This window comes from Sinocyclocheilus anshuiensis, unplaced genomic scaffold (genome assembly GCF_001515605.1).
Source record: "Sinocyclocheilus anshuiensis isolate Anshui unplaced genomic scaffold, SAMN03320099.WGS_v1.1 scaffold1162, whole genome shotgun sequence".
Classification (NCBI taxonomy): domain Eukaryota; kingdom Metazoa; phylum Chordata; class Actinopteri; order Cypriniformes; family Cyprinidae; genus Sinocyclocheilus; species Sinocyclocheilus anshuiensis.
This window is the reverse complement of record NW_015540875.1, coordinates 1,598,148-1,624,736: the sequence shown is the minus strand read 5'-3', so window position 1 is coordinate 1,624,736 and position 26,589 is coordinate 1,598,148. Positions and strand designations below refer to the sequence as shown.

The window sequence follows — 26,589 nt, the reverse complement described above, 5'->3', positions numbered from 1 at the left end:
ATGTTTGCAGTAACAGTTTGTATCCTGGGGTTGTTCCATATGAGCGCTGCCTGCAGCTTGGTGAGTTTGATTTTAATAAATTGCTATTTTGCTTATGATACTGGTAACTTATTTTTTGCTATGAGTAACATTTGACTAAATTTGTTTCTAAGGATTTTAAAAATGTCATGAGCATGCTTGAAATCAGTTCTGTAATCTATGTATACAGTAAAGAATAAACATTTGTTATAGTTTTATTATAGATTTTGTCATCAATAAGCAAAAATAATCATCTTTCATATTTGTCTCTTTTCATGTGGTGGGATTTCCAGTCAGGTAAGCTTATATTACCATACTGCCTATTATAAATCTGGTTCATATGCATTAATATGCATCATCTGAAAATACTTCAGACTGATTGTTCTGCCTTTCCCCCTCACAGGTGTCTGTACGGACCTGCCTTCTGTCCAGCAGGAGATCGTGGATGTGCACAACGCCTACCGAAGGGCTGTGGAGCCGACTGCCAGCAACATGCTCAAAATGGTAAATCATTCCCTTATAATTCACATCTTAAACATGCATCTTAGTGAAATGCTGTCAGATGCTGAATGGAAAGAGTTTTGTGTCATTTATAGAGTTGGAGCGATGCTGTGGCACAGTCAGCACAAGGCTGGATTGATCAGTGTAACGTGACACATGGACCACCGAGCAGCCGCATGATTGACGGTATGTTACCCTCAATTACAGTCAGTTCATTTCTTTTTAGGGCACTTTTCATAGTACATAGTGTTCTAAAGCAGCTTTACAAAGCTCATAAAGCCTCCAAATAGCAAGCCAATGGTGAAACCCTGAAGTATTTCAGTACTTTAATATTTTAATACTTTAATATTTATAATATTTTTATGACAAAGATATATATGTGTGTGTGTGTGTGCACGCATGTGTTTGTTTACATTGTACACCGAAAGTTAAAACAGTTTTTTTAAAACCTGTACATTTTAAAGAAAGACCTGAATATATATTCTGCACTATTTCTAGGTCACTAATTTTATGGAAGCTGATTTCTGCCTTGGAATAAAAAAAAAGAATAAAAGTTAATTGCGACTTTATCTCACAAAGAAAAAGTATCTTGCAAAATCAGAATTGCAAGATATAAAGAGATGTTAACTCACAATTGCAGGAACAAGTCAAAATTGTGAGTTAAAAGTTGCAATTAACTTTTTTTTAAATTCTTTGATTGGGAAAAAACAGCAAGATGCGAGAAACTTGAACTTGCGAAAGAAAGAAACTTGCAAGATGTAAACTCACAATTCTAAAAAAAAATCAGAATTGTGAGAAAATTTGTCAGAATTTTGAATTTATATCTAAAGATTCTGACTTTTTCTCAGAATTTTAAATCTCAGTAGATTGAAAAGTCACAATGACCTAATTTATTTATTATTTTTAATCAAATTATCGCAATTAATGACACATTTGGGAGGAATGAAGTCTCAGGTGTTGAAGTGAATCACCTTTAGCTGTTACATATTTAAACAAATTGGAAAATACATTGACCCCAAAACCAATTTTGATACTTAAATCCGTAATAACAAATATAAATATTAACGCATAAGATAATAAATCCTCGAACAAATGAAATTTTTAGTATCTTTTAATTAACTGCTGTTTTGATGATTTTTAATAACTACAGGTGTGATTCATCACAAGTAAAAAAGTCACACAATACTTCCTTCATCTTCAACACTAGATCTATTGTTTTATATATATATATATATTTTTTTTTTTTAAGTACTTGACTTGAAACATATCTGTGTACTATGTTTCTTTTACATACATACATTTTTTTTTTAAATGTGGCTTAAATGTCCAAATACATTTTGAGGCCACGGCATATGCAACCAAAGCAATTTAGACCTGAGAAAACAGAAGATTTCTTTCATCAACCCACATGCATATAGACCTAATATTTATACAGGAGGATTGTGAAAGTGAGTGTTGACATGCTGACTAGTCCATACAGATGAAGGAGGAAATGCAGTGTCGCAGTCACATGCAGTGCATTCTCGACCGGTTTCACTTCAGGATTTGACACTGAACGAACCATTACAGCACTGAAGTTTATTACTGTACACTGTAAGAAAAACGCATTGAACAACAGAAAAGTATCCATTGAGTTTGCAAAGCAGAATTCAAAATACTGGTAAAACATTTTTATTTTTTGTACATCGGGCCATCTTTTACAGGCTTCAGTGTACAAAATAACAAAAGGTCCTTAAAATCATTCAAATATATATCATTTTATCATTTCAACCAGCCTGCAGTCCACCAGATGCAGTGCTGCAGTTTCCCTCACTGAATATTTTCTCTCTAATGGACAGGATATGAAATGGGTGAAAATCTCTTCAAGGCCTCTGCGGTTTATTCATGGACTGATGTGATAAATGCCTGGCACAGCGAAGTCAACAATTATGAATATCCCACCGGATCCACCAACGGTCAGGTGATTGGACATTACATACAGGTGATTATTCATTTGGATTTCTTAACTACATTCATATATTTCAAATGGCAACAAGGATTCATATATTTTTTTAGTAAAGAGCCAGTAGCTTTTAGTTTATATAACAGTCATGAATAAAGGGATAGTTCACCCAAAAATGAAATTCTGTCATTATTTACTCACCCTCATGTTGTTCTAAACCTGTATGAGTTTCTTTTTTCTGTTGAACACAAAACAGGATATTTTGAAGAGTGCTGGTGACCAAACAGTTGACGGTAGCCATTGACTTCCATAGTATGGAAAAAAATACTATGGCAATCAATGGTTATCCTGTTATTTCTGTGCCACTTACACACCCCCCTCATGAAAAATAGTAGATTTTAACATACTTTTAAAAAGACAGCTACTTACTTAATATGAAAATAATATACTTTAAAAGATTATACTTAAATGCAAACTGAATGTAATGTTTTCAGACCCTTAATTGCATGTTATTTTTACAATTAACTGATTATAGTGTATTATAGTTCACTTTTCTTTTTTTCTTTTTTTCAAATGCAGTTGAAGAGTGCTTTTTGGACCCACTTAAGTAGGACTTAATATATGATTTCATAATTCTATTGTCTGAAATATGATTAAAGTGTACTGCTGAATGCATTTATAAATATACTTTAATTTATATTCAAACTTGTGTGTCGTGTATTTAAATATATTTGCAATTAAACATTTGTAATGATGCACACTAAAAAATGCTGGGTTATTTCAACCCAACTTTGGGTCAAATTTGGACTAATCCAACTTTTGGGTTAAAAATTGAATGTAAACATTTAACCCAACGGTTGGGTTAGTCCATATTTGACCCAAAGTTGGGTTGAAACAACCCAGCATTTTTTAGAGTGTGAAGTTGTAATTTAGTATATTTACTCTACTGTACTTTTCTTGGGGTTTAGTATGTTAGTGAACACATCAAAATAAGGGACTTTTTTGAAAGCATAGCAATTATTACATTTGACAAGATTATAAAGCACACTTAGCACTGGGTTGTATTTAACCCAGCATTTTTTAGACTGTAGATGCACATTGAATACAATGAAGCACACTTCTTTTTCAGCAGAATTGCAGTGCATGTGTTTGTAGTATCATTAAATGGCACATTGTAAGATGTAGTGCTTGTGTTCAGGTGGTGTGGTACAGCTCGTATGAGGTAGGCTGTGCCGTGGCTCAGTGTGGAAGCTCCTACTTCTACGGATGCCATTACTACCGCGCGTACGTCTATGTGATATTTGAAGGTTTTATTCCCAAATTAAACCCAATTTGTGTTGTTCATCCATGTTTCTTCTTCCATTTCAGAGGGAATTTCAGAGGAGTCCCGCCATACTTGCTGGGCAATCCGTGTGCCGCTTGTCCGCACGACTGTGAAGACGGTCTGTGCAGTAAGTGCATTTCTGTTTTCAGTTGCAGAATGATTCTAAACGATGACTTGAATGCAACTCTGAGAAGAGTTTATTGCTTCACTGACTTTCAATTCTCTCTTCTTCTTCTAGCTAATCCCTGTCCGTACATCAACACGTTCAGCAACTGCGATGAACTGAAAGAAATGGCCACTTGTGACCACTCCCTCGTGAGCCAGTGGTGTCCAGCCAGTTGTCTGTGTGAAGACAAAATCGTCCCCATTGCAAGGAAATGAAATCTTCTATGGCCATATCGCATGAAGCGCGGCCTGTTTTGGGTAGTTGTAGCGCATCTTTCCTATAATGTGAAATATATATTCTAACTTCTTTCTATTTCTGTTCTTTCTATGTGGAATACCTCAAATAGGACGATTATTAAAAATCAAGGGTACTGTACTTTAATAATATGATGGAAAAGGCCAGTCTGCATTGTTTTGCATTATTACCTCAACCTTTTTTCAGTAAAGCTTATACAATCAGATATAAGTAAAGCCATTTGTGTTTTATAAGCCTGGTAAACCCACATACTGAAAACAATAACTGCTGGAGAAAGCACAACTTATGACTGTGAAAACAGGATATGTCACAAATGACAGACTGCTGGCAAAAAAACGTTCGGTCATTCTATGCATAGTGTGCTGGAATGTTCATGTAATGATATTTTCTGCAACACTGCACCATAATCCTGCAGTTTATGTAATCACATCACTTTATTAAAATAATTCAAATGATTTTAGATCATGTCATTAGGCTTCACAGATCCATGTATGTGCATATTATAAATCAATAAGCCATGGGAGGCTTATTGTAAGATTTTTACTTAATTTATTTTACTTACAGACTGCACAGTTTATAGTAAAACTATATATACTCACATAAAGTAAATGAGCAGTAGAAAAAAAAAATTATATAACCACATCAACTTTTTTAACAATAATAATAATTGCTATTATTATATATTAAAGCATATTACCATAATATAATAATATAAAATGTATTTGATTGATTTGATGAATTAATTGGTTGATTTGATTCATTATTAGGGTAAGACATGCAAGAAAAAAAAATCTACTAAATAATAATTAGAGACAGGCACATATTGTTAATTACAGTGCAAAAGTATTTGTAATAACCTAAGTGTCCAGCAGGTGACTCTGTTGCACACTATATGATCAACACAAACGTTTCATGCTTCCTGTCAGAAATTATTAGAATACTCGTCTTTTCCTTTCAGCTGATGATCTGTGTTAAATGTGTATAACCGCACTTCCGTGTCTGGCGTGTTCCTCGAGCGTGTGCAACTTTCACCTGCTTGAAAGCTACTTGTTGAAATGTGCATGTAACGTGTATGAGAACACAATGTGAGGAGGCGGGCTTAAACTGCTCAGGGTGGTCAAATAACAAGCAGGCATTCATGTGTCAGTGATTCAGTGCTGGGAAAATAAAAAGAGCAAAATCATGCAGTCATGTGTGCCCAGTCTCTCCATTTGCAGTTAGAGTTACAGAGTTATATAGCTGCTGAAAATATACTCGCCCTCAGGCCATCTAAGATTTACATGAGTTCATTTCTTCATTGAGATAGATTTGGAGAAATTTAGCATTACATCACTTGCTCATCAATGGATGCTCTGAGTCTGCAGTGAATGGGTGCCGTCAGAATGAGAGTCCAAACAGCTGATAAAAACATTGCAAAAATCAACAATCCACTCCAGTCCATCAATGAATGTCTTGTGAAGTGAAAAGCTGCGTGTTTGTTAGAAACAAATCCATAATTAAGATATTTTCAAACCTTCAAAACCATCACTTCTGGCCAAAATGGGTTCATAATCCATAATAAAAAAAGTCACATCAAAATCCACATACATATTTGTTTTTCTATCATATTTGGGGTTTTATACAAAAATGTACTTTTGTTTACCAATCTCTAGGTTATTCTATTCTTCTGTACCAAATTTGGCATACATCTAGTCTGATGTGTCAATACTAATAATCATCATAAACATGCTAAACTCTGAATTCAATATGGTCACCTGAGGCCAAAGAATATGGCAGGGCGTGGCACTGGCATAATTTACTCAAACAGTCAGAAATCCTTTGAAAATTTCCTTTATGAATTGTATGAATCTTAAATGGGCTCAGACACTTGATGATGATCTATTAATGTAAAATGTAAACAATGCAACATATAATACTGATACTCACTTAAGTAGCTCACAAACCTATTTAAAGGGGTCATATGATGTTGCTAAAAAGAACATTAATTTCTGTATTTGGTGTAATGAAATGTGTTTATGCAGTTTAAGGGAAAAAAAACACATTATTTTCCACATACTGTACATTATTGTTTCTCCTCTATGCTCCGCCTTTCTGAAACGCGTCGATTTTTACAAAGCTCATCGGTCTGAAAAGCGAGGTGTGCTCTGATTGGCCAGCTATCCAGTGCGTTATGATTGGCCGAATACCTCAAGCGTGTGAAGGAATGCACCAAGAGCTTGTAACACTCCAAAGAGAAAGGAAACATTTAAATCGCATCATATGACCCCTTTAAAAATAAGTGTGTATTCCTGCATCTCCAAAAAGTATTGCAAAAATAATAAATGCACAATGAAAAATTGTAATATGCATGAATATTTACATATAATTTCTAATAACTGAACTAACATACTGTGGCTTTTGATGTAGTAGAGTTTAACCGTCTTTAATATCCTGGCTAACTCACATTAACTAAAAGATGTCATCTTTTCATATTTGTTGAGATGATTAACTGCACAAAGAACAGATTTTTTCAGCACATTTTTGACTATTAAACAACAGCAGCATGTTGTTAACAGCCATCTGTCTTGACATGCATGCATATTCCTCTAAAAACATGTTTAATTGTTGTTATGATTATTAAGTAATTGCATAAATTCAACTACCTTAATGTAGCTTAATTTGATTACTTAGAAGAAAAGCATCTCTAGCAATACTGGTTAACTTACTATAGGTACATCAACAACGATAATAATAAATATATAAAATATTTTATTCAGCTAATATCGCTAATATTTTTCTAGGATGTAGGGGTTTATCATTAAATTGTCAAACGGTGTGATTTTTTCTTTCTTTCTTTCAGTTTATAGCTTTTAAATCAACTTGCTTAAATATAATGACAAAATACACTCGTCTGGGGAATCCACCTTCATTAGTACAGTTGCCTTTTGTCTTAATGTATGACAGAAAACACACAAGTTATCTTCAAGTAATACAGTTTTGAAGTAGGATTCTGAAAACAACGTGCTTGCCATCAAACGTTTGTTGCATTTTGTAATAAAAACTTGTGACTCCTAACAGTTATTGAGATAACGTAGATGAGAAGCGAGTTTCCTGTGAATTTCCCCATGTGACAACTTGCCCCGGGTTGCCTGCAGCATATATGTTCTGACATATGTGTGCACTTCCATGTAAAGCTCTATCTGATCACGGATCTGCTGCGCGGTGTTTCGAAGCAGCAGCGTAGTATAATGATGTGATGTGAGTTCAGCAGATGGCAGTATGTGTCAGACCCGCGTGAGCGCCTCAATGACACTTGCAACATTGAAACGTTCGAACGCGGTGCGCGCAGATACAATGCATCGACCGCGACAGACGCTGTCGAGCCAAAGCAGAAACGCCGACGAGGATTAAACCTGCGATGGCTCTCCATTTCTCTCTCACGTCTCTCGGGGAGCTCCAATCGCTCGCTACTCGAACCGACAGCTAATACTGCCAGGCACAGGCGGCTGCGTGCGTTACACGGGGCTCATGGCGGAGTTTGTCGCCGAGGACTGCGGGGTCTCATCGCCGAGCGCTGGCGGGAAATCCGCCCAGCCCGGCGATGATGCGGACGGCAGAGCTGCGAGCGAGGTGTCGGTCTCAAACGGGGACTGTGGACTGTGTGCGCCCGAGAACCAGGGGCTCGAGGCGGCCAACGCGTCTGTGGAGCTGGACGGCAAAACTGGAATCCCACGGAAGGCCAGTATTATTAAGGTAAAAACGATCAATGCATCGGCGCTTTTCTCATTTGTGGGCTCGTTTGGTGTCAAACCTCGCCCTCATACACGGCTACATCCACAAGTTTGGAGGGCTTATGTTATGGATGCACAGAAATCACAGCCCACCGTGAACATGCCGTTGCGGTTCCCTCCAGATCAGTTCAAGTGTTCTTTTCAAGCGTTTTGTGATTTCATGTTGTACACCAGTCAAGATGAAGTCACGTGCGCTCCTTTACATGTATTCCTTTGCTTTCAACTAACTAGCATCTGCATGTTTAAAATGACTAGTTAAGCAATCGGCTGTATCCTTTCAGGGATCTGTGGTTCACAGCAGGTCAACTGTTCAAGTTGTTGCTTCTAATTCAATTACAGTATTTCTCTGTTAACAATCCCAATAGTTATTCCAGCTTAACTAATACTTGTTCATGAGACAAATAGCATGAACCCAACTGATATATTTTCTTATGTCACTAATAATTGCTTTTGTGCTTGTCATCATTAATAGTGAAAGTGGAATATGCACCAGCAAGTAGTTGAGTGAACCACATAGAATGAAATGGCAAACACTGGTAATTTGTTACCAGTAGCATTTCCTAATTAGTTATCAATAGGAATATGTGCTAATGACTGTACTAGTAACTTATGAATGTTGAAATGGCCTCACGCATCGCATTTTATGCCAATACATGTCGAAATGGACTCATACGTCGCATTTTATGCCAATTCTTAATGCCAGTGCCGTTCCAGACTTGTTTAGTTCAGATAATGTCAGTGTTATTGAATCATGGGTAACATGAGCCCTTCTGCTTGTTTAACACATTTATTGTGTGTACGCCATGATTCTAGGTAAAAATTCTGTTTAGGACTGCAAGTCTTGTGGGGGTTTTTTAATGGTTAATTTAGCAGTTGCACATCTTCAAGGCCACTACTGCTTTAAATGTGTTTTACAGTCTCTAGCTAGAGAACAATTCACCGCCGTGCATTTGAAGTCTGGGATGAATTATTCCAGTCAGTCTCCCAGTGGCCTCTAGTGAATTTGTTGTGCGTTATTGGGAAATTTTGAGCGTTTCCTGTAGAAAGCTGTGACGGGAAATATTGCTCTACTTCCCCATGTCAACTCTTGTGGCACCATTTTGTCAGTTCCATCTAAAGATATATACTTTAACCAGCACAAGTTTGCCCAAACAGACGGACAGATGACATTTATATGTAGGTCATACGGATGCCGCCGAACAGAAGCGGTCAGCCGCTGTGGCTCGGTAACTTCGAAAGTTCTTTTCTTTTACTCTGATTTAGTTTTGGTGGCTCTGTAACGTTTGTATTTGTGCCATCTGTGGTCAAAGTCCTGTGCTGAAGCTGGCAGAAGGCAAGAATGTGACAAATGTCGGATGGCTTGTTTAGAGGAGAGTTTAGTTGTAGAAGAGGAAATGCTTTCCCTCAGCTAAATTTGTTTCACTCTGCGTTGCTTTTAGTTCCTGTACTAACTACAGTGTTTCCTGTGGAAAGATTTTTCTTGTGTTTTTTAGCTCCGTAAAACCATGTAGTTAGCACGATCATCTCAGGTGAACCACAGAGACGTGAATGACCTTCTATGAGCAGCAGAAGACTCAGTGTTTCCTACATTGTTTTCACAACAGGAGGCCTATTTTGGGTGTGACAAGGTTGCTTAACATTGACACTCCTGTTTTAATTAGAGAGAAAAAACCCTCATATTTATTTATTTATATGATAAAAAAAAAAATCTATAATTTTATTGAATTACATACATTATTGGACATACATAATTAATTTAGTATAATAATTATTAGTAATGGCATTATGATAATTATTATTACTAATAATTATTATTTAGTAGTAGTAGTAGTAGTAGTACCAAATAAAAATATTTTCGTAATATTGTAATAAGACATTTAATACTTATTTATTTAAATCTAGGAGTTAAGAAAAAATAATGATATAATACTCTGTTTACAATTTTGTAAAAATTACAATATTAATATTTTTAATTGTCTTCATTTCAATTTCAAAACCTAAACTATCAAGCTTTTATTTAGGCAGAAAATCACTTCTCTTTTCTTAACAACAGCCGGTTTATAAGCACTTCTCACACTAAGCCATATCACTATTTCAGTTTTGTTTTAATTAATCGTGCAGCACTAAATTTATTTCGGTAAAACTTTGAAATTCTATTGCAAAAATGTCTTTTAAAATTGTCATTGAAAACCAGTATGATTTTAGTTTTACTAACTGGGCACATTTTCATTTTTAACCAATTATTAGTTTCAAAACGTACACATTTTGATTCTTGACTCATTTCGAGTCATTTTGAGTCTACTAACCTGCAGTTCAGTGAGTCGTTTGAGCCGATTCTGCAAGGCACTGAGTTGTCTGACTGATTCAATTTGGTTTGATTCAAACTGATTCACCAATAACCGATTCAGTTAATATAGTGGCTCTTCTGAATTGTGGTGTATAGGAAACACTGTATCAGACTCTTGTATTGTCATTTGTCACAGATTTGGGTCAAAACCCATCTGTGGTAGCCTAAAGATATTCAGTCGACTGTAGATGTTTTTAACCCAGTGATAGATATACTGTATATGGCTATATAAATAAAGGTGACTTGACTTGACTTGACTTGACTCTTTTGTCACTGTTGGCGCTGAACTTTGAATCTCACTCCACCAGCAGATAGATAGTGAAGCGATTGACATTTGTGTCTTGTAGAGTCCAGGAAAGCTCTGACTGATCTTTAGCCTCACAATAGCCTGTCACGATGAAGAGAACAAAGTATAGACTTTATCATTCTCCTGCAAGCTCCTGTGGAGGTTCTCTTTCTGTTCACCCTTCTTGACATTTCCTTCTTTCCTGTCTCATTTGAAAGGCTTGAAAATTCACATTAGGGCTAGACAATAAATATGATTCATTATATGCATCTTTTTGAATAACAGTGAATTTTTACCAAAACATTTGAATTCATGTATATATGTATATATATATATATATATATAATTTGATATATATTGTGCAGCCATAACACAGACATGAAATGTCACATTAAAAATTTAGCAGAATAACCAGAAGATTCTTTCTCATCTTGTTTAGTAGTCTAATTAAAAATCATTATCAGCTAGATGTGATTGTTAATATTCAGAGCATCCCAGAGAAAGAAGATTAAGCAGAGCTTCTGATTAATTTATGTGTCATCATCATCGACATAGGATGATTCAACGTTACACGGTCTACAATTATGTTCAAACTCGTCAAGATCTGTCATGTGTTGTTCTTTTTGCTGTTTTAATGATAGGATTAGTTAGAGAGCAGACAGGAAATGACAGGGAGAAAAGCAGGGAGCAGGAAATGAATGACATAAGCCAGATTCGAACTTGTGTTGCCCACATAAGCACCGCTGACAGTACTGTCTCTCTCTTTTGTTAAACATTTATTTCAGAATAGTCTATTTGTGTATATAAGGCTGCTTTTATTCGATCAAAAATACAGTTAAAAACAGTAACATTGACAATTTAAAGTAACCAATTTCTTGAAATTGTTTGAATATATTTAAAAACTTAATTTATTCCTGTGATAGAAAGCTGAATTTTCAGCAGCATTACTCCAGTCTTCAGTGTCACATGTTCCTTTAGACATCATTCTAATATGCTGCTCAAGAAACATTTTATATTATTATCATTGTTGAAAACAGTTGTGCTGCTTCATATTTATGTGGAAACCTTAATATTTTTAAGGATACTTTGCTGAATAGAAAATTCAGAAGAACAGCATTTAGCCTAATTGAAATAGAAATGGCATTACGGTTTTCTTTCTTTTTATTTTAAATAACTTATGAAAGCTCCAGAGAGCTTGTTTTGTCAAGATATATTTTGCTATATCAAGATCACAAGAAACATATGTCTTGATCTCAAGACATATGTGGGCCATGTTTGAAAACACTATTTTTACATTTCTATTTAGTCCTACAATGATCTTGTAAATCTCAGTACTGCTGTTTGACACTGTCCTTATCTGACGAATGAATCAGCGCTGCGTGTTTTCACGTACGATTTCTCACAGCTTCAGTTTCATACTGGAAACTGACTGACATGTGAGTGCAGCTGAAACGCTGCCCAATCATTACACTCCAAAATATACACGTTTTTTGGTTCTGCACATGCAATGTATTGCACATTAACTGCCAAGTCTCCATCAAGATCCACCATGTTAATTTGATAGCAATGGTAGTTTACGTAAATGCTGGCTAGACTATTATGCCAATTTTCTCTGTGTATAAATTGCAATTTTACTTTTCAAGATGCATTGCAGCTTTCAACAACCCGTCACCACAGGAGCTTTTGTAAGCATGCAACAGAATCATTTTCTACCAGATTCACTTTGAACAAAGAATCAAAATTAAGCGCAATTTGCACCAGAAGCAGAAAGCAAATGAAACGGTCCAGTTGCATGCATTTCTGTACAGCAGATCGAGTCAGCAGCACCCGTGAGTAATTGCTTGTGAAGTATTGCTGATGTCCTAATCGGCAGTTTGGTATAGCGTGTTTTCTTCATTGCTGTCAGAGGATGTGGTTTCATCATTAACGGACGTGTTCATTTTGATCTGTGAAGGGAGGTCTCTGAGGGGCGTAGGCTGCATTAAGGCTGGGGCCGAGTTCAGATTTAGAAACTCTAACAACATTAAAGTGCATATAGGTTAAGTGTGAGGCTATAAGGAAATTAGTGTAAATCTCTAATTTGAGATGAAAACAATGACCTGACAGTAATTTGAGGGCAACCCTGTTACTATAATGAGTTGCTATTTTTATTCTTCAGCGGTAAACATCCTTGTCCTTAATTTAAAATGCTGCTGACTTATAGCAGGTGCTGATATGAGTGTTGTTCTTACACATTATCTCTACTTTGTTCCATAGAGCCATTATTCTCTTTTATTTGACTAAAACAGCAGTTTTAAATGGCTGTTATTGCTGACGTGGGAATTGTGACAAAGAGACTATTCAGACCAGCCTGTGCCCTTAAAACACTGCCTGTCAGCCTTTTTCTTATGCGTTCAGCAGAATGTAATTGTGAAGATGGAGATGGTCTCTGATCAGCAGCTGAAATCAGTCACGATCCAGCATCAGCGCACAACAGATGAAAATATTTATGACGTGGAAACTTTTGAGGCATGTTGCACAAATAAATCAGTCTAAATTGAGCTTTCAGGAGTAATTTGAATTTTCAGAACAAAGATTTTACATTAGAAATGAGCCTAGATGAGGAAGAACTATATGTACTATAACATATTATATTCACTACCGTTTAAAAGTTTGGGGTCTGATTTTTTAATTATTTTGAAAGAAGTCTCTTTTGATCACAAGGTTGCATTTATTTGATTAATCCTCATATTTTGTTCTGGTCATGCTAACATGGAGAGGATTTTCTTTTTTCCAAAAATGCTTATTAAAGGGTTAGTTCACCCAAAAATGAAAATTAGCCCATGTTGGCTTTCTTCTTTCAGACGAATCCAATCGGTGTTATATTAAAAATTATCCTGGCTCTTGCAATCGTTAGAATGGAAGTAGGTGGGTGTTTTTGTTCAACAGTCCAAAAGACGTCAAATAAAGCATGTGCATCCATAATAAAACGTACCTCACGCGGCTCAGGGGGGTGAATAAACGCCTCCTGTAGCGAATCCATGCATTTTTGTAAGAAAAATATCCATATTCAAAACGTAATAAATAATTTTGTCTCACTTCTGCTGACTGTAATATGTGCAAGCCGTTCCGGCGGATGACGCAGAACATATGCGAACATAAGTCTTTTGGAAAGCCAGTGTCTTCTTGGCTTATATCGAAATCCTCTGACATTTTTCTTTACAAATCCTTGTTTTGTGCTTCTAATTCGTGACCGGCGTTTTGTTTTGCTGTCTCTCCTCCGCGCTTCCGTGTTCGTCACGAATCACTGGCACGTGCGCTAGGACTGTGCAATTAATCGAAAAACAGTTTAGATTTCGAATTTGACCTCAAACAATTATGAAATAATCGAGATAAAAAGATTATTGCGCCCCATTCCACCCCCTTTTCCAGCGCTGTGCTTTCGTTCCTCCATAAAAGCCCAATTTCACGTGCAAATCAGTAAAACCATGTAACGTGACTTTTGCAAAATGGGACGTGCTTGATTTATTGAAGTATATTTATTCATGTTTTTAAAAGCGTGAAAGAGAACCTGCTCCTCAGGAAGATATGCGCTCAGAGACTGAACAGAACACGGACATGTAAAGTCATCTTTTAGCTCAAGGTGCGCGCCTAAACGGTCAAATACACACAAAAATGTGTCAAAATGTGGCGCTTAGTGATTATCCATGTATACCTTCGTCGGTCATGTAATAAATGAACATAAAGAATTGAGAATGAAAATACTCGTGTAATGGTAAATTGGATCCGTGCAGCTCTTAAAGTGACAGCGGGCTATTTTCCTGCTGCGACTGTGTGCTTAATATTAATCAAACAACAAAAGACAAATTCAAAATCACACACTGCTCTTGAGTGAAGGATTTTTGTAGCTTTAATAAGAAACAAAAAAGTTTAATTCTTACAGTGAAGACAATGCTATTTTATTTTACATTTGATTATTAATTTCTGTAGTAGGCTGTAAACTGCTTGAGACTTGCATAAAAAAACATTAAAGCACAGTTTTTCATTTGTATCTTTTTATTCTATTGTATTTGTCCTTTGCTTTTTTATTACTGACAGTTTAATTATTTTCAATAATTGAGGACTTTTTGTTTGTTTGTTTGTTTGAAATTCCGCTGGTCTCTACAATGTAGATGTCATAGCAACCTTATTTACAGGAAATATATGTTTGACATGTATCCCTATTTTTAAATAAAATACTCATAAAATTTTGGTCATATGGCCCCCTCATAATCGTGTTAAATAATGGTGATTACAATATTGACCAAAATAATCGTGATTATGATATTTGCCATAATAGAGCAGCCCTAGCGTGCGCGTCCTACGTCATCCCCTGGAATGGCTTGCACGTATGACAGTCAACAGAAGTGAGAAAAAAACTGTTTATAACCTTTTAAATATGGATATTTTTCTTACGAAAACGCATGGATTCGCTACAGGAGGCCTTTATTCACCCCCCGGAGCTGTGTGAGGCATGTATTATTATGGATGCGCGCGCTTTATTTGATGTCTTTTGGACTGTTGAACAAAAACACCCACCTACTCCCATTCAAACGCTTGCAAGAGCCAGGATAATTTTTAATATAACACAGATTGGATTCATCTGAAAGAAGAAAGCCATATACACCTAGGATGCTTTGAGGGTGAGTAAATCATGGGGTAATTTTCATTTTTGAGTGAACTATCCCTTTAAGATAATACTTAAGTACTATTACTCAGATATCATCCCTGACATCAGAACACTTATTCAATCATTACTGATCCAGGTGTAAACACTTGTGTAAATTCTACAAAGCTGCAGTGCTCAGACTGACCAGTAAATCAGCTAAAAACACATCTCTTCCATCTTTATTTGACCCTCTAACTCCAGCAATCTCTATTCTAATTCTATTCTTAAAAAAAATTTATTTTAATTTACTAACTGCTTGTTTTCTTAAGAAAAAAACTAATTAACACTAGCTTCTCTATTTTTTTCTATTCCATCTATTCTTTTTCTTTTTATTTAGTATGCAATTAACAAAAGAAAAGAGGCTAACACTAGCTTGCTCTATTCTTTTTCTATTCTATCGGTTTTCTTTTTATTTATTATATAATGAAAAAAAAACCTTGCTACGTTTACTGCATTAAGTTAACTGAGACTTGTTATAGTCAATTTGTTTTTTTTCAATTAGCACAGTTTTTTTTTTTTTTTTTTTGGAACTGATTGATCGTAGACCTCATTGATCTGAGTTTATACACCTCCGTTTTTGAGTGAATATTGCCAAAATGATTCACAAATATTGCTTTTTTCACTCAAAAACTGAGGTGCATGAGTTCAGATCAATGAGGCCTATGATCAATCAGTTCCAAAAAGAAATACAAAACCTGTGCTAATTGAAAGAATACAAGTTGATGATAAGATTGAATCCATAATATAGCATGGTGAGAAATGTACAAGCCTTTTTAGGTAAAGGATTTTCAGCAGAGCCAAGTGTTAAAAATACAGTAAAACTTAATATTGTGAAATATTTTTACAATTTAAAATAACCATTTTCTATTTGAACATATGTTAAAATGTAATTTATTCCTGTGATCAAAGCTGAATTTTCAGAATCATTACTCCAGTCTTCAGTGTCACATGATCCTTCAGAAATCATTCTGATATGCTGATTTGCTGTTTATGAAACATTTCTGATTATCAATGCTGAAAACAGTTGTGCTGCTTAATATGATTGTGGAGCGCTCAAAAGAACAGCATTTATTTGAAATAGAAATCTTTTGTAACATTATAAGTCTCTTTAGTGTCACACTTCATCAATTTAATGCATCCTTGCTGAGTAAAGTGTTAATTAAAAAAAAAGTACTACTGACCCCAAACATATTAATTTATATAGCACAAGTTGACATCAGTCGCTAGCAGTGGTTTGTTGGTGAAAGTGTCGCTGTGTCCGTTAATAGGTGTGGTGCACGTTAAAAAGGTCAATGTGCACTTTGTGCTAAACAGTTGTGTGTTAAACAAGTGAATGTTGCTAGCTCTGCCACGTTGTTCATGGTCTATTCATTGGTTGTGGTGTCATTCAGTCTCGCTCTTTATATAAGCCACTTGATATGGATTAGATAGAAACCAGGCCTAATAGGCATTGCAGAGACAGATAGCGGTCGGGTTCGACTCTGCGTTCATCGAATGCTTCATTTACACGCTCATCTGTCACTAGAGCAGAGATCTTAACTACCTGTAGGTGCTGTGTGAACTGAGGTCACACATTCAGTGCTGTGAATGCCTCTTGCTGTATATGAATAAATCAGTAACTTGAACTGCTATTTATATATTTGACACATTTTTGTAAATGCACAGATAGTGCGGCCACTTTCCTCGGCCAGTGACACTTAAATTAAATATTTATATATGTGCTGGAAATAAATGTCCAGATTTTTCCCCATCTGTTTTAAACCGCTTTTAAAAGTAGGTTTTCATTTTTTATAAGAAAGTACTTGCAAGACTTTTCTTTTTAAAGATTGTATGCAAATGCATAGACTGTGAAAATAGAGTGAATCTCCCAAAGAAAGTCATATTTCACCTAAAAATCAAGAAAGAAAGAAATAATATTTTACGCAAAGAAAAATACAATGTTTTCTTATGTATATCAGATAATAAGAAATTTAAGACAGTACAGCAAATATTGCATTAATATTACATTATTTACATTTAAATAATTTTTATTTGTTGCATTTTTTTTTAGGATTCTTTTATAAATATAAAGTTCAAAAGAACATTTATTTGAGAAAAAATCTTTTGTAACGTTATAAATGTCTTTACTGTCACTTTTGATCAATTTAATGCATCCTTGCTGAATAAAAGTATTAATTTCTTTAAAAAAAAAAAAAAAGTATAATAATAAAATTAACTTACTTCTCCCAAACATTTCAATGGTCAGCTTAAAGGCATTATAACATAATATCACAATGATGTATACTTTGTATAAATATACAATATATATTTTAATGATGTATTTTTTGACATTGTCGTAAAAATAATAGCACAATGCACAAATGTTAACAGTCCATAGAAAAGCTTATTTTTTAATGCAATACATATACACTTCCTTTTGCTTTTTGGGTGGAAAATGACACGTTCTTGACAGGTTTTGTCAGAGTCACCCCTAAACATGTCTTTATCTATGATTAAATAGACATGTATTCTTATTCAGCTGGTGAAAAATATACATTTTAAAAGCCTGCGTCAGTTCAGAGGATAAAGAAGAGCTGCCCAGAATGGTTGCATTCGAATTTGATTTTCATATTCATCAGGGAACACTTTAATTGGACGCTTTCTTCACAGGGAAAGCGCTTGTGTGCGAAAAGGGATAGCCGTGATTGAAGTGCAATAGCCACCCTGTCGATTCTTTACTCTGTAATGCAGGACTTAATTAGCAATCCATGCCACCATTATTGAGCTGAGAGGAACACTTCACATGTTTTATGAGTGTCTTGAGAAGAACCCGCTGCTTTGCGGTGTGCGTAGGAGGTTAAAGCTGGATCATGATTCACTGGACATGTCCCGTAGTGACCGGCTGAAGATCCTTTCAGCTGAGAAGGCACAACTTTGGAAAGTTTGTGTCCTCAGATGTAGTTCATTTGAGATCCCTGTTGACAAGTTCAATCAAAAATCCCCTCAGAAATGATGCTTGAAAACTAGTGGTCCACTGATAATGATTTTTGTGATGGCTGATGCTGATAACAGCTGTCAACCATGTTGGTACGCAATGAGCGGTTTACCCAGCGTGTTTTTATTTTTGGTCGTGCATGCACACATAGGCCCAATCCCAATTATATTTTATACCCCTCACTTTAAAAAGAGAAACGCACAGACGCGCATACACACAAATTTCATCTCTCTTTCTCGGTCTCTCTCTCGAATTGGCAATATTTGAGAAAAGGGTTTAGCGATTTCTAATTATTGGGGGTAGCCCTCCTCAATGTCTATGGTGGTTATCGCCCTGATCAGACATGAAAATATTAGTGCTGTGTTCGATACATCGATACGACGATGTATCGTCTCAGAGATTTGACGATACGAGTATCGATACAGCTGGCCCTGTATCGATATTGTGGCACGTGTGCAGCAGTGGACCGCGCTTAATTTGAATACGAGAACACCATTTAAAATGGAGTCGAAAAGTGCGAGGTTTCTAGAAAATAATGAATAGAGCATAATATATTTAATCTAGCCGCAGAGGAACACAACCGGGGTTGCCTGATATAAAGAGACGTAATCCCCGAAACAGAGCTTCCCACTTACGCAATACGGAAATATCTGCCAAGCATGCTACTTATCTTTGTCAGCCTGGCAACCATGTGCACGTGCTCTCTCTCCACTGTGGATAAATGCGCTTGCTTTCTGAAGACACCGGTAAGCTTGCAGTTTAGCGATCTCCACTTCAATATCCTGTTCTCAGAAAAGTGTAATTCATCAAGTGTTTATTTACACGAGAGAGCGAATAGAGAGAGGCTGTGTATGCATGAATTACCACCGTTTTGCCGCGTTTCTCTATTAACAGTGAAGCTGTGACTTTAATTCCTTTAGAAACGATGATGTTACCAGCTCCTTGTTGAGAAAGATAATGTAGCTCTTGAGCGATTAAGCTATTTATTGATAAAATTGCGGGGCAGCGCTAAAACCTTTGTGTTGCTGAATGTCTGTGCGCATGCGCAACGTGATCTGTGTGACAAAAATCGTGTGTGCATGAGATACAGTGAAGACAGCGTGCGTGAGATACAGTGAAGACAGAGCATTAGTTTAGAACTCTTCAAATTTTTATTTTTATTTTTTTAAATGTAGAAATTGTGTTAATTTGTGCAGTGATAACCTACCAGCAATGTAAAGATGATTTTTTTAATATATTAGTATGAGTACTTTACAATATAAATTTATTAGAGCGAGTACATTATTATTTATGGGCTTAAAAACAAGATGCAAACAATCTGAATATTTTACCTGGTTGGGAGTGCCCAATGTAAACATGAAACATATGCCATTACCTATATTGTACTGTGGTACAGTGGGAGGGCCAAATGTAAACATGAAACATATGCCATTACCTATATTGTACTGTGGTCCAGTTATGGAGGCCCTTCATAATGCAGAGGTTTGCTGCCTGCTCTGCCAGTAGTTAGAAATGGCACTATAGTATGCAGTGTTGAATAAACAGCTGTTTTACTAAATTCTGCTTCGGTGAAATTCAGTGCAGTCCCGTATCGTGATACATATCGTACCGTGGCCTCTGTATGGTGATACGGATCGTATCGTGACTTTGCTGATGATACACAGCCCTAGAAAATATGTTGTGGCACTATCGTGCAGTCTGTAATGGTATGACGTTAGTTAGCAAACTTTAGCGATTTTTTGCAAACATTTCTTTGAGTAACATGACTGTAAATATGAACCCCATGATTGAATGTAACATAAAACAAATGATTACTTTTCATTCAAATCTTTATTAATGCCAAAAATGCTTACATTTATGTGTCTTTTTGTTCGCTCGGGCAGCCATGTTGCCGCTGAAGCCCGTTTACTCTGAGATAATTCATACCCCTTCATTTGAAGTGTGGTCCCGAAAAATCTTCGTTTGAAGGGCTATCTGGCCCTTCCCCTTACCACTTCCCCTCCAACCAAAAGGGAATCGAGACACCCCTACCCCTTCATGTGAACGCGTGAAACGGAGGAGTAGGGGAAAGGGGAAGGGCTAAGGGGTAGAATTGGGATTGGGCCATAAGCATAACAATTGGCCATCCGTTCGCAAAGAGCCTGATTGACAGACGATCTTGACCAATGATGTGTTAAAATAGTGTGTTCCGCGGTTGAAATAAAATACTTTCTGTTGTTCATTCATGTTCATTTCTAGTGGCCGACCGATACTGGTTTTTTGACAGCCGGTGCCGATATCTTGGAAAGCAGGGTGGCCGATAGCCAATATAATTTTATTTATTTTAATTAATATTTAAGCCATTTGAATTCATTTGAAAATGTATTAAAAACTAAATGTGTAAAATAAACATATACTTATACTTTAGATGACAAAGTATTTTTCACAAATAAATAAATATTTCATAAAAATATAATTAAGGAAGTAAGCACTATAACCAACAGGGCACTCAGTATTCTGGGAAGTTTATGTGCATTGGGAATCACATTTGCCGCGTTTCTCTATTAACAGTGAAGCTGTGGCTTTAATTCCTTTAGAAACGATGATGTTACCAGCTCCTTGTTGAGAAAGTTAATGTAGCTCTTGAGCGATTATGCTATTTATTGATAAAATTGCGGGGCAGTGCTAAAAAGTTTGCGCAACATGATCTGTGTGAGTGACTAAAATCGTGTGTGCGTGAGATACAGTGAAGACAGCGTATTAGTTTAGAACTCTTCTCATTTTTATTTTTATTTTTTTAAATGTAGAAATTGTGTTAATTTGTGCAGTGATAACCTACCAGCAATGTAAAGATGATTTTTTTAATATATTAGTATGAGTACTTTACAATATAAATTTATTAGAGCGAGTACATTATTATTTATGGGCTTAAAAACAAGATGCAAACAATCTGAATATTTTACCTGGTTGGGAGTGCCCAATGTAAACATGAAACATCCTATATTGTCTATATTGTACTGTGGTACAGTTATGGAGGCCCTTCATAATGCAGAGGTTTGCTGCCTGCAGTTAGAAATTAGAAAATATGTTGTGGCACTATCGTGCAGTCTGTAATGGTATGACGTTAGTTAGCAAACTTTAGCGATTTTTTGCAAACATTTCTTTGAGTAACATGACTGTAAATATGAACCCCATGATTGAATGTAACATAAAACAAATGATTACTTTTCATTCAAATCTTTATTAATGCCAAAAATGCTTACATTTATGTGTCTTTTTGTTCGCTCGGGCAGCCATGTTGCCGCTGAAGCCCGTTTACTCTGAGATAATTCATACCCCTTCATTTGAAGTGTGGTCCCGAAAAATCTTCGTTTGAAGGGCTATCTGGCCCTTCCCCTTACCACTTCCCCTCCAACCAAAAGGGAATCGAGACACCCCTACCCCTTCATGTGAACGCGTGAAACGGAGGAGTAGGGGAAAGGGGAAGGGCTAAGGGGTAGAATTGGGATTGGGCCATAAGCATAACAATTGGCCATCCGTTCGCAAAGAGCCTGATTGACAGACGATCTTGACCAATGATGTGTTAAAATAGTGTGTTCCGCGGTTGAAATAAAATACTTTCTGTTGTTCATTCATGTTCATTTCTAGTGGCCGACCGATACTGGTTTTTTGACAGCCGGTGCCGATATCTTGGAAAGCAGGGTGGCCGATAGCCAATATAATTTTATTTATTTTAATTAATATTTAAGCCATTTGAATTCATTTGAAAATGTATTAAAAACTAAATGTGTAAAATAAACATATACTTATACTTTAGATGACAAAGTATTTTTCACAAATAAATAAATATTTCATAAAAATATAATTAAGGAAGTAAGCACTATAACCAACAGGGCACTCAGTATTCTGGGAAGTTTATGTGCATTGGGAATCACATTTTTTCAGATAAATTCCAGGTAACGCTCATTTTACATACAGCACTTAGGCAGCTCACTTGGTTTTGGTACAGAGCTGTAGATGTTTTACAGTTTATACCGACGTGTTTTGCATGATGGTTGCAAAAAAGTGAAGTTGGTTCTGAGAAAAGCTTGTGCAGCATTTGTTTGCTCATGCTGCTTTGTTATTTTTCTCTTCTGTTATCTAATGCATGTTTAATTGTGGCTTAGGTGTCCATACTTTTCAGGGTCACTGTATTTCATGCCCCCACATCGCTGGAGAGGCTTTTAAAGTGATATTACCTGGATGTTGTCATGTAATTGTGATTAATGTGTGGAGTGCATTAGAATCCAACAGATGTCAGCCCCTTTTATCAGTAAAGCACTACAATCTGTACAGTAATGTTAATCACAAAAAGTGACATATTGAAGACTAGCGGATAAATAGCATCTCCCCGGTGGATATCTGTGAGGGACGTACAGTTCACAGCGGTGCAGTTAGCCAGAAAAAAACGGCTTTCAATCCATTACGGACTTCTAATCAGGTGGGAACGTGGAATGGTCCCTTATCAGACAAACACAGAGGAAATTGAGGCAAAAATACACTGGAAATCCCTCATCTTAATGACGTTGTCCCTCGTTCTCTTTAATCCCTCAATTAACATGTGTGCGCTTTTATCTCTCCAAAACTTTCAGTCGTGTGTGTTTCAGGCAGCTGAGGAGCTGGCAGCAAAAAGAGCGACAACCAGCTGCCTGTGAATCATTTATTTATTTGTAACGTGATTTGAAACTTAATTGAATTATGATCTCACAGGACAAATTCCCTCAAAGTTTTTTTTTTCTTTTCTTTAAAGTAACTGAACTATTTGTTTGATGCTGTGTTAAATATTAATATTGTATTTCAAGGTTAATGAGATATATATTTTTTAATTTTTAAGGCAAGAAATGACAGGTGAATAGGGTAAATATTTTGATTAATTAATATCTTTATACTTTTCTTAGTTTATTAATCACAGTGCATTAAGACAATTGTTTTGTACAAGTTTTCTGATGACATGTTTGCTTATGCAAATTATGCATTATCTAATTAAATATTACAGTAATTTGCATGCATTAACAGAACAGAAATATGAATACTGGATAAAGCCAGGTTCAAAATTCATGTTTTATTTTGTTGAAACATTATATTTAAAGGTTTTTAGGATTTTGTATTTCTTTTTTTAATAATTTAAATTCAATTTAAATCAGAATATACTGACAACATATATACAAAATTTTTTTTTATTTAGTAATAAAATTTTAAATAAATCAGGCAAGTGATATATGAACAAACTCCTCTGTAAAAACCTTCAGAATATAGATAAATAAAACTATAAAGTTTGTTGTATGTAAGTGCTAAAACTAATTTTGAGAAAACAGCATTTACATGTATGTATTGTAATTGAAATCTACAGGTGCAAATAGATAAACTGTAATAAAATAAACACTTAGATGTGTATTTTGGACGAATAGAGTCAAATTAGAAACAAAGTAGCCCAAAATCAACCCTAAATTTGAGGAATAATATGAAGATTGTTTAATCTGATACTATTAAAGTCATATGAATTATTAAATTCACATGAATTAGTTAAATGTTACATAATTGGAATCTTAGAATTCCTAAGTCCGCTTAACTAAATTTTTATCATAATAATGTTGGCTTTCATGTGAACGGTAATCAAATTGTGTGCATTAAAACAATGAAACGGCTGACCTGATCCCAGCAGGCCTGAAAGGAACTCATTATGTAACTGGCCAGAAATAGACTTTTTAACGGAAATAATAAAACGTCTGTTGAGACGCTGGGGGGGAGGTTTACAGCATTGTTTTTCTAGCCCGGGACGTGAGGGCGTCCCTTACTCGCCGTAAGGAAATCCTCGGGAAGGACGCTTCGCCTTGAAGACAGAAACCTCCCACACCTAAAGGTCAACGCATGTCAAACCTCTTCCCAGACAGGACCTTCCGCATTTTTCCCCAGATCAGGCAGATTATATATTAGGTTCAGCTTTTCCTGTGAACCGTTAGGTAAGACTACTTTCGTTGGCTGGTCAGGGAGATTCCTTCATGTTCCCAAACTAAACTATTTCATTAGTCCTGTTTGTTTACACTGGTTTCACTTTCAGTGCTGCTTGGAAAGGGGACTTTTATAGGCCTGTCAAACAGTTCAGTGCCAACCAAATGCCATGTGACTAACCGCTCTGGAGCCGCAGGAAAAGTGACGTCATGGTTGGCTGATGGCAGCACAAGAACGCACACAGTCCCGAATCTTTCACTAGTCACTATCCTGAAGCATCAAAGACAGCAGACATGGAAAATGTCATGGTTTAAGAGCCCTCCAAAAAACTAGTAAAACATCTATTATAATATATTAAGTATTCTCAGTGGTTGCTTACTAGGCCAAGTGAAAAGTATATGTGATGTTTTGTTCAAAAGATTGGTGACAGTAAAGACATTTATAATGTTGCAAAAGATTTGAACTTTATATTAATTAAAATAATTTTGAAAAAATGTATCCACAAACATATAAAGCAGCACAACTATTTTCAACATCATAATACGTGTTCTTTGATAAGCAAATCAGCATATTAGGATGATTTCTGAAGGACCATGTGACACTGAGACTGGAGTAATGATGCTGAAAATTCAGCTTTGCATCACAGGAATAAATTATATTTAAAAATCTATTCAAATGGAAATTGCAATAATATTTCACAATATTACTGTGTTTAATGTAATTTTGGTCAAATACGTGCAGCCTATGTGAGCATAAAAGACTTCAAAAACATTTAGAAACCATACCAACTCCAAACTTTTGAACAGTAGTGTACCTTATTTAGTCTTTGACTTGACCTAACCGAACAGGGAAAAAACTATAAAAAGTGGATAAGATATTCTTACTTCCAAGCTGAGACCTGAAGCGACTCCAACCTCAGATGGTGGTCTGGTTCTCACGATTGATCTTGCCAAAGGCCGTTATTGGTTGTAGTTGTGGTCAACGGCGCTGTCATGTGTGACGTTATTTTTGTTGCTGTCTAAAAATTTTTTATTTTTCCTAGTCAGTCATTTCCTGGACGTGTCAGTCATCTCAGATGGTGGTCTGGTTCTCACGATTGATCTTGCCAAAGGCCGTTATTGGTTGTAGTTGTGGTCAACGGCGCTGTCATGTGTGACATGTTATTTTTGTTGCTGTCTAAAAAATTTTTATTTTTCCTAGTCAGTCATTTCCTGGACGTGTCAGTCATTCAGCATGAGCAGAGGAGGTTAAAGCGTAAGATAATATTTCGACTAATTCCTCAAAAGTCTTCAATGTTTTTCGAAAGACTTGAAGAATGTACATTATGTAACAGTTGACCGCTGTTTTCTCAGGCCTCCTGTCCCTCACACAATACCCGGTCAAGTCTAGCAGAAAACACACTTTTGTGCTGGATAATTAAGTACATAGGCAAAGCATTCTTTATTCTAGCAGTATGAGTGGTGTGAGTATGAAGTCAATTACACTAGATCGTAGGATGAAAAAAGAAAAGAAAATGTATATTTCCTTTTTCATATAAAACATATTTAAATAATATATAAAATGGTTACAGTTGTTTGAAAAATATTACATTTGGAAATGTTTGGAAAGGATTTTAGAAAGCACATTTTTTTAGTAATGACATTGATGTTTTATGATTATTGTGGGCTTATTCCCTCCAACCAGAATTTAGGTTAACCTCCAAAGCTCAGTTCTTTCCAACAGGAAGGCACATTTCCTTTGACCCAGCTAGAATAAATTTCCAGTGGACCAAAGCCATTGACATTCGCATGGGCCATTACTCTCAGTAAGTGCTGGAGCTCCAGCGCCTGTCGGATGGATGGGGGCCAGATTTTGGCTTGACCTCTCAGGGGACATGGGGTTACCATGGGACATTGGGAGTGCCTGTGTTTACTGACGGGTAACATTCCATTGAACTTCTGGTGTTTTGGAGCAGGTAGAGCACCACTAGGACAGAGATGTTCAGGAAATGATGTGCTGAATACTGAATAAAAGAATAAGAATTACTGAGCTTTGGAATGTTTTGCCTTAACGTAAATGAACCGATTATGGTTTGATATGTCGTTATTTTATGTGTAGATACAGCTTAAAGTTGTCTAATTAAAATGAATGAATGTCTGTTAATTGATGTGCCTGTCACAGCTGATGCAATCTGTTATATAAGAGACTCGTGTGAAACTCAGTCATACTGTCAGTGTCGTGTCTCCGTGTCTCTTGGGGTCACGGTCCCTGGAGCAAACTCTACAGTTTCTGCTCAACCAAATATTTTTTTCACATATTCTGAGCATTACACATGCTTAAAGATGGATGATATGACCAACATATTTTTATTAT

General features: G+C 36.0%; 2 protein-coding genes across 3 annotated transcripts in view; both read left to right on the top strand.

Annotated features, from left to right (window-relative positions):
- On the top strand, nucleotides 1-4,166 carry LOC107688210 (cysteine-rich venom protein ENH1-like). Its single transcript, XM_016485822.1, has 7 exons — nucleotides 1-64; nucleotides 422-522; nucleotides 615-705; nucleotides 2,358-2,500; nucleotides 3,660-3,745; nucleotides 3,830-3,912; nucleotides 4,024-4,166. Exons 1-7 carry the CDS (start codon nucleotides 1-3, stop codon nucleotides 4,164-4,166), a joined length of 711 nt encoding a protein of 236 aa, XP_016341308.1.
- A 3,206-nt stretch (nucleotides 4,167-7,372) lies between these two features.
- Nucleotides 7,373-26,589, top strand: part of LOC107688208 (inactive phospholipase C-like protein 2) — a 55,668-nt gene continuing 36,451 nt past the window's right edge. For both annotated transcript variants that reach the window (XM_016485817.1, XM_016485818.1), the window contains exon 1: nucleotides 7,373-7,938. In XM_016485817.1, coding sequence (XP_016341303.1) covers nucleotides 7,714-7,938 — 225 coding nt within the window. In that variant the 5' untranslated portion in view covers nucleotides 7,373-7,713. The remainder of the gene's footprint in view (nucleotides 7,939-26,589) is intronic.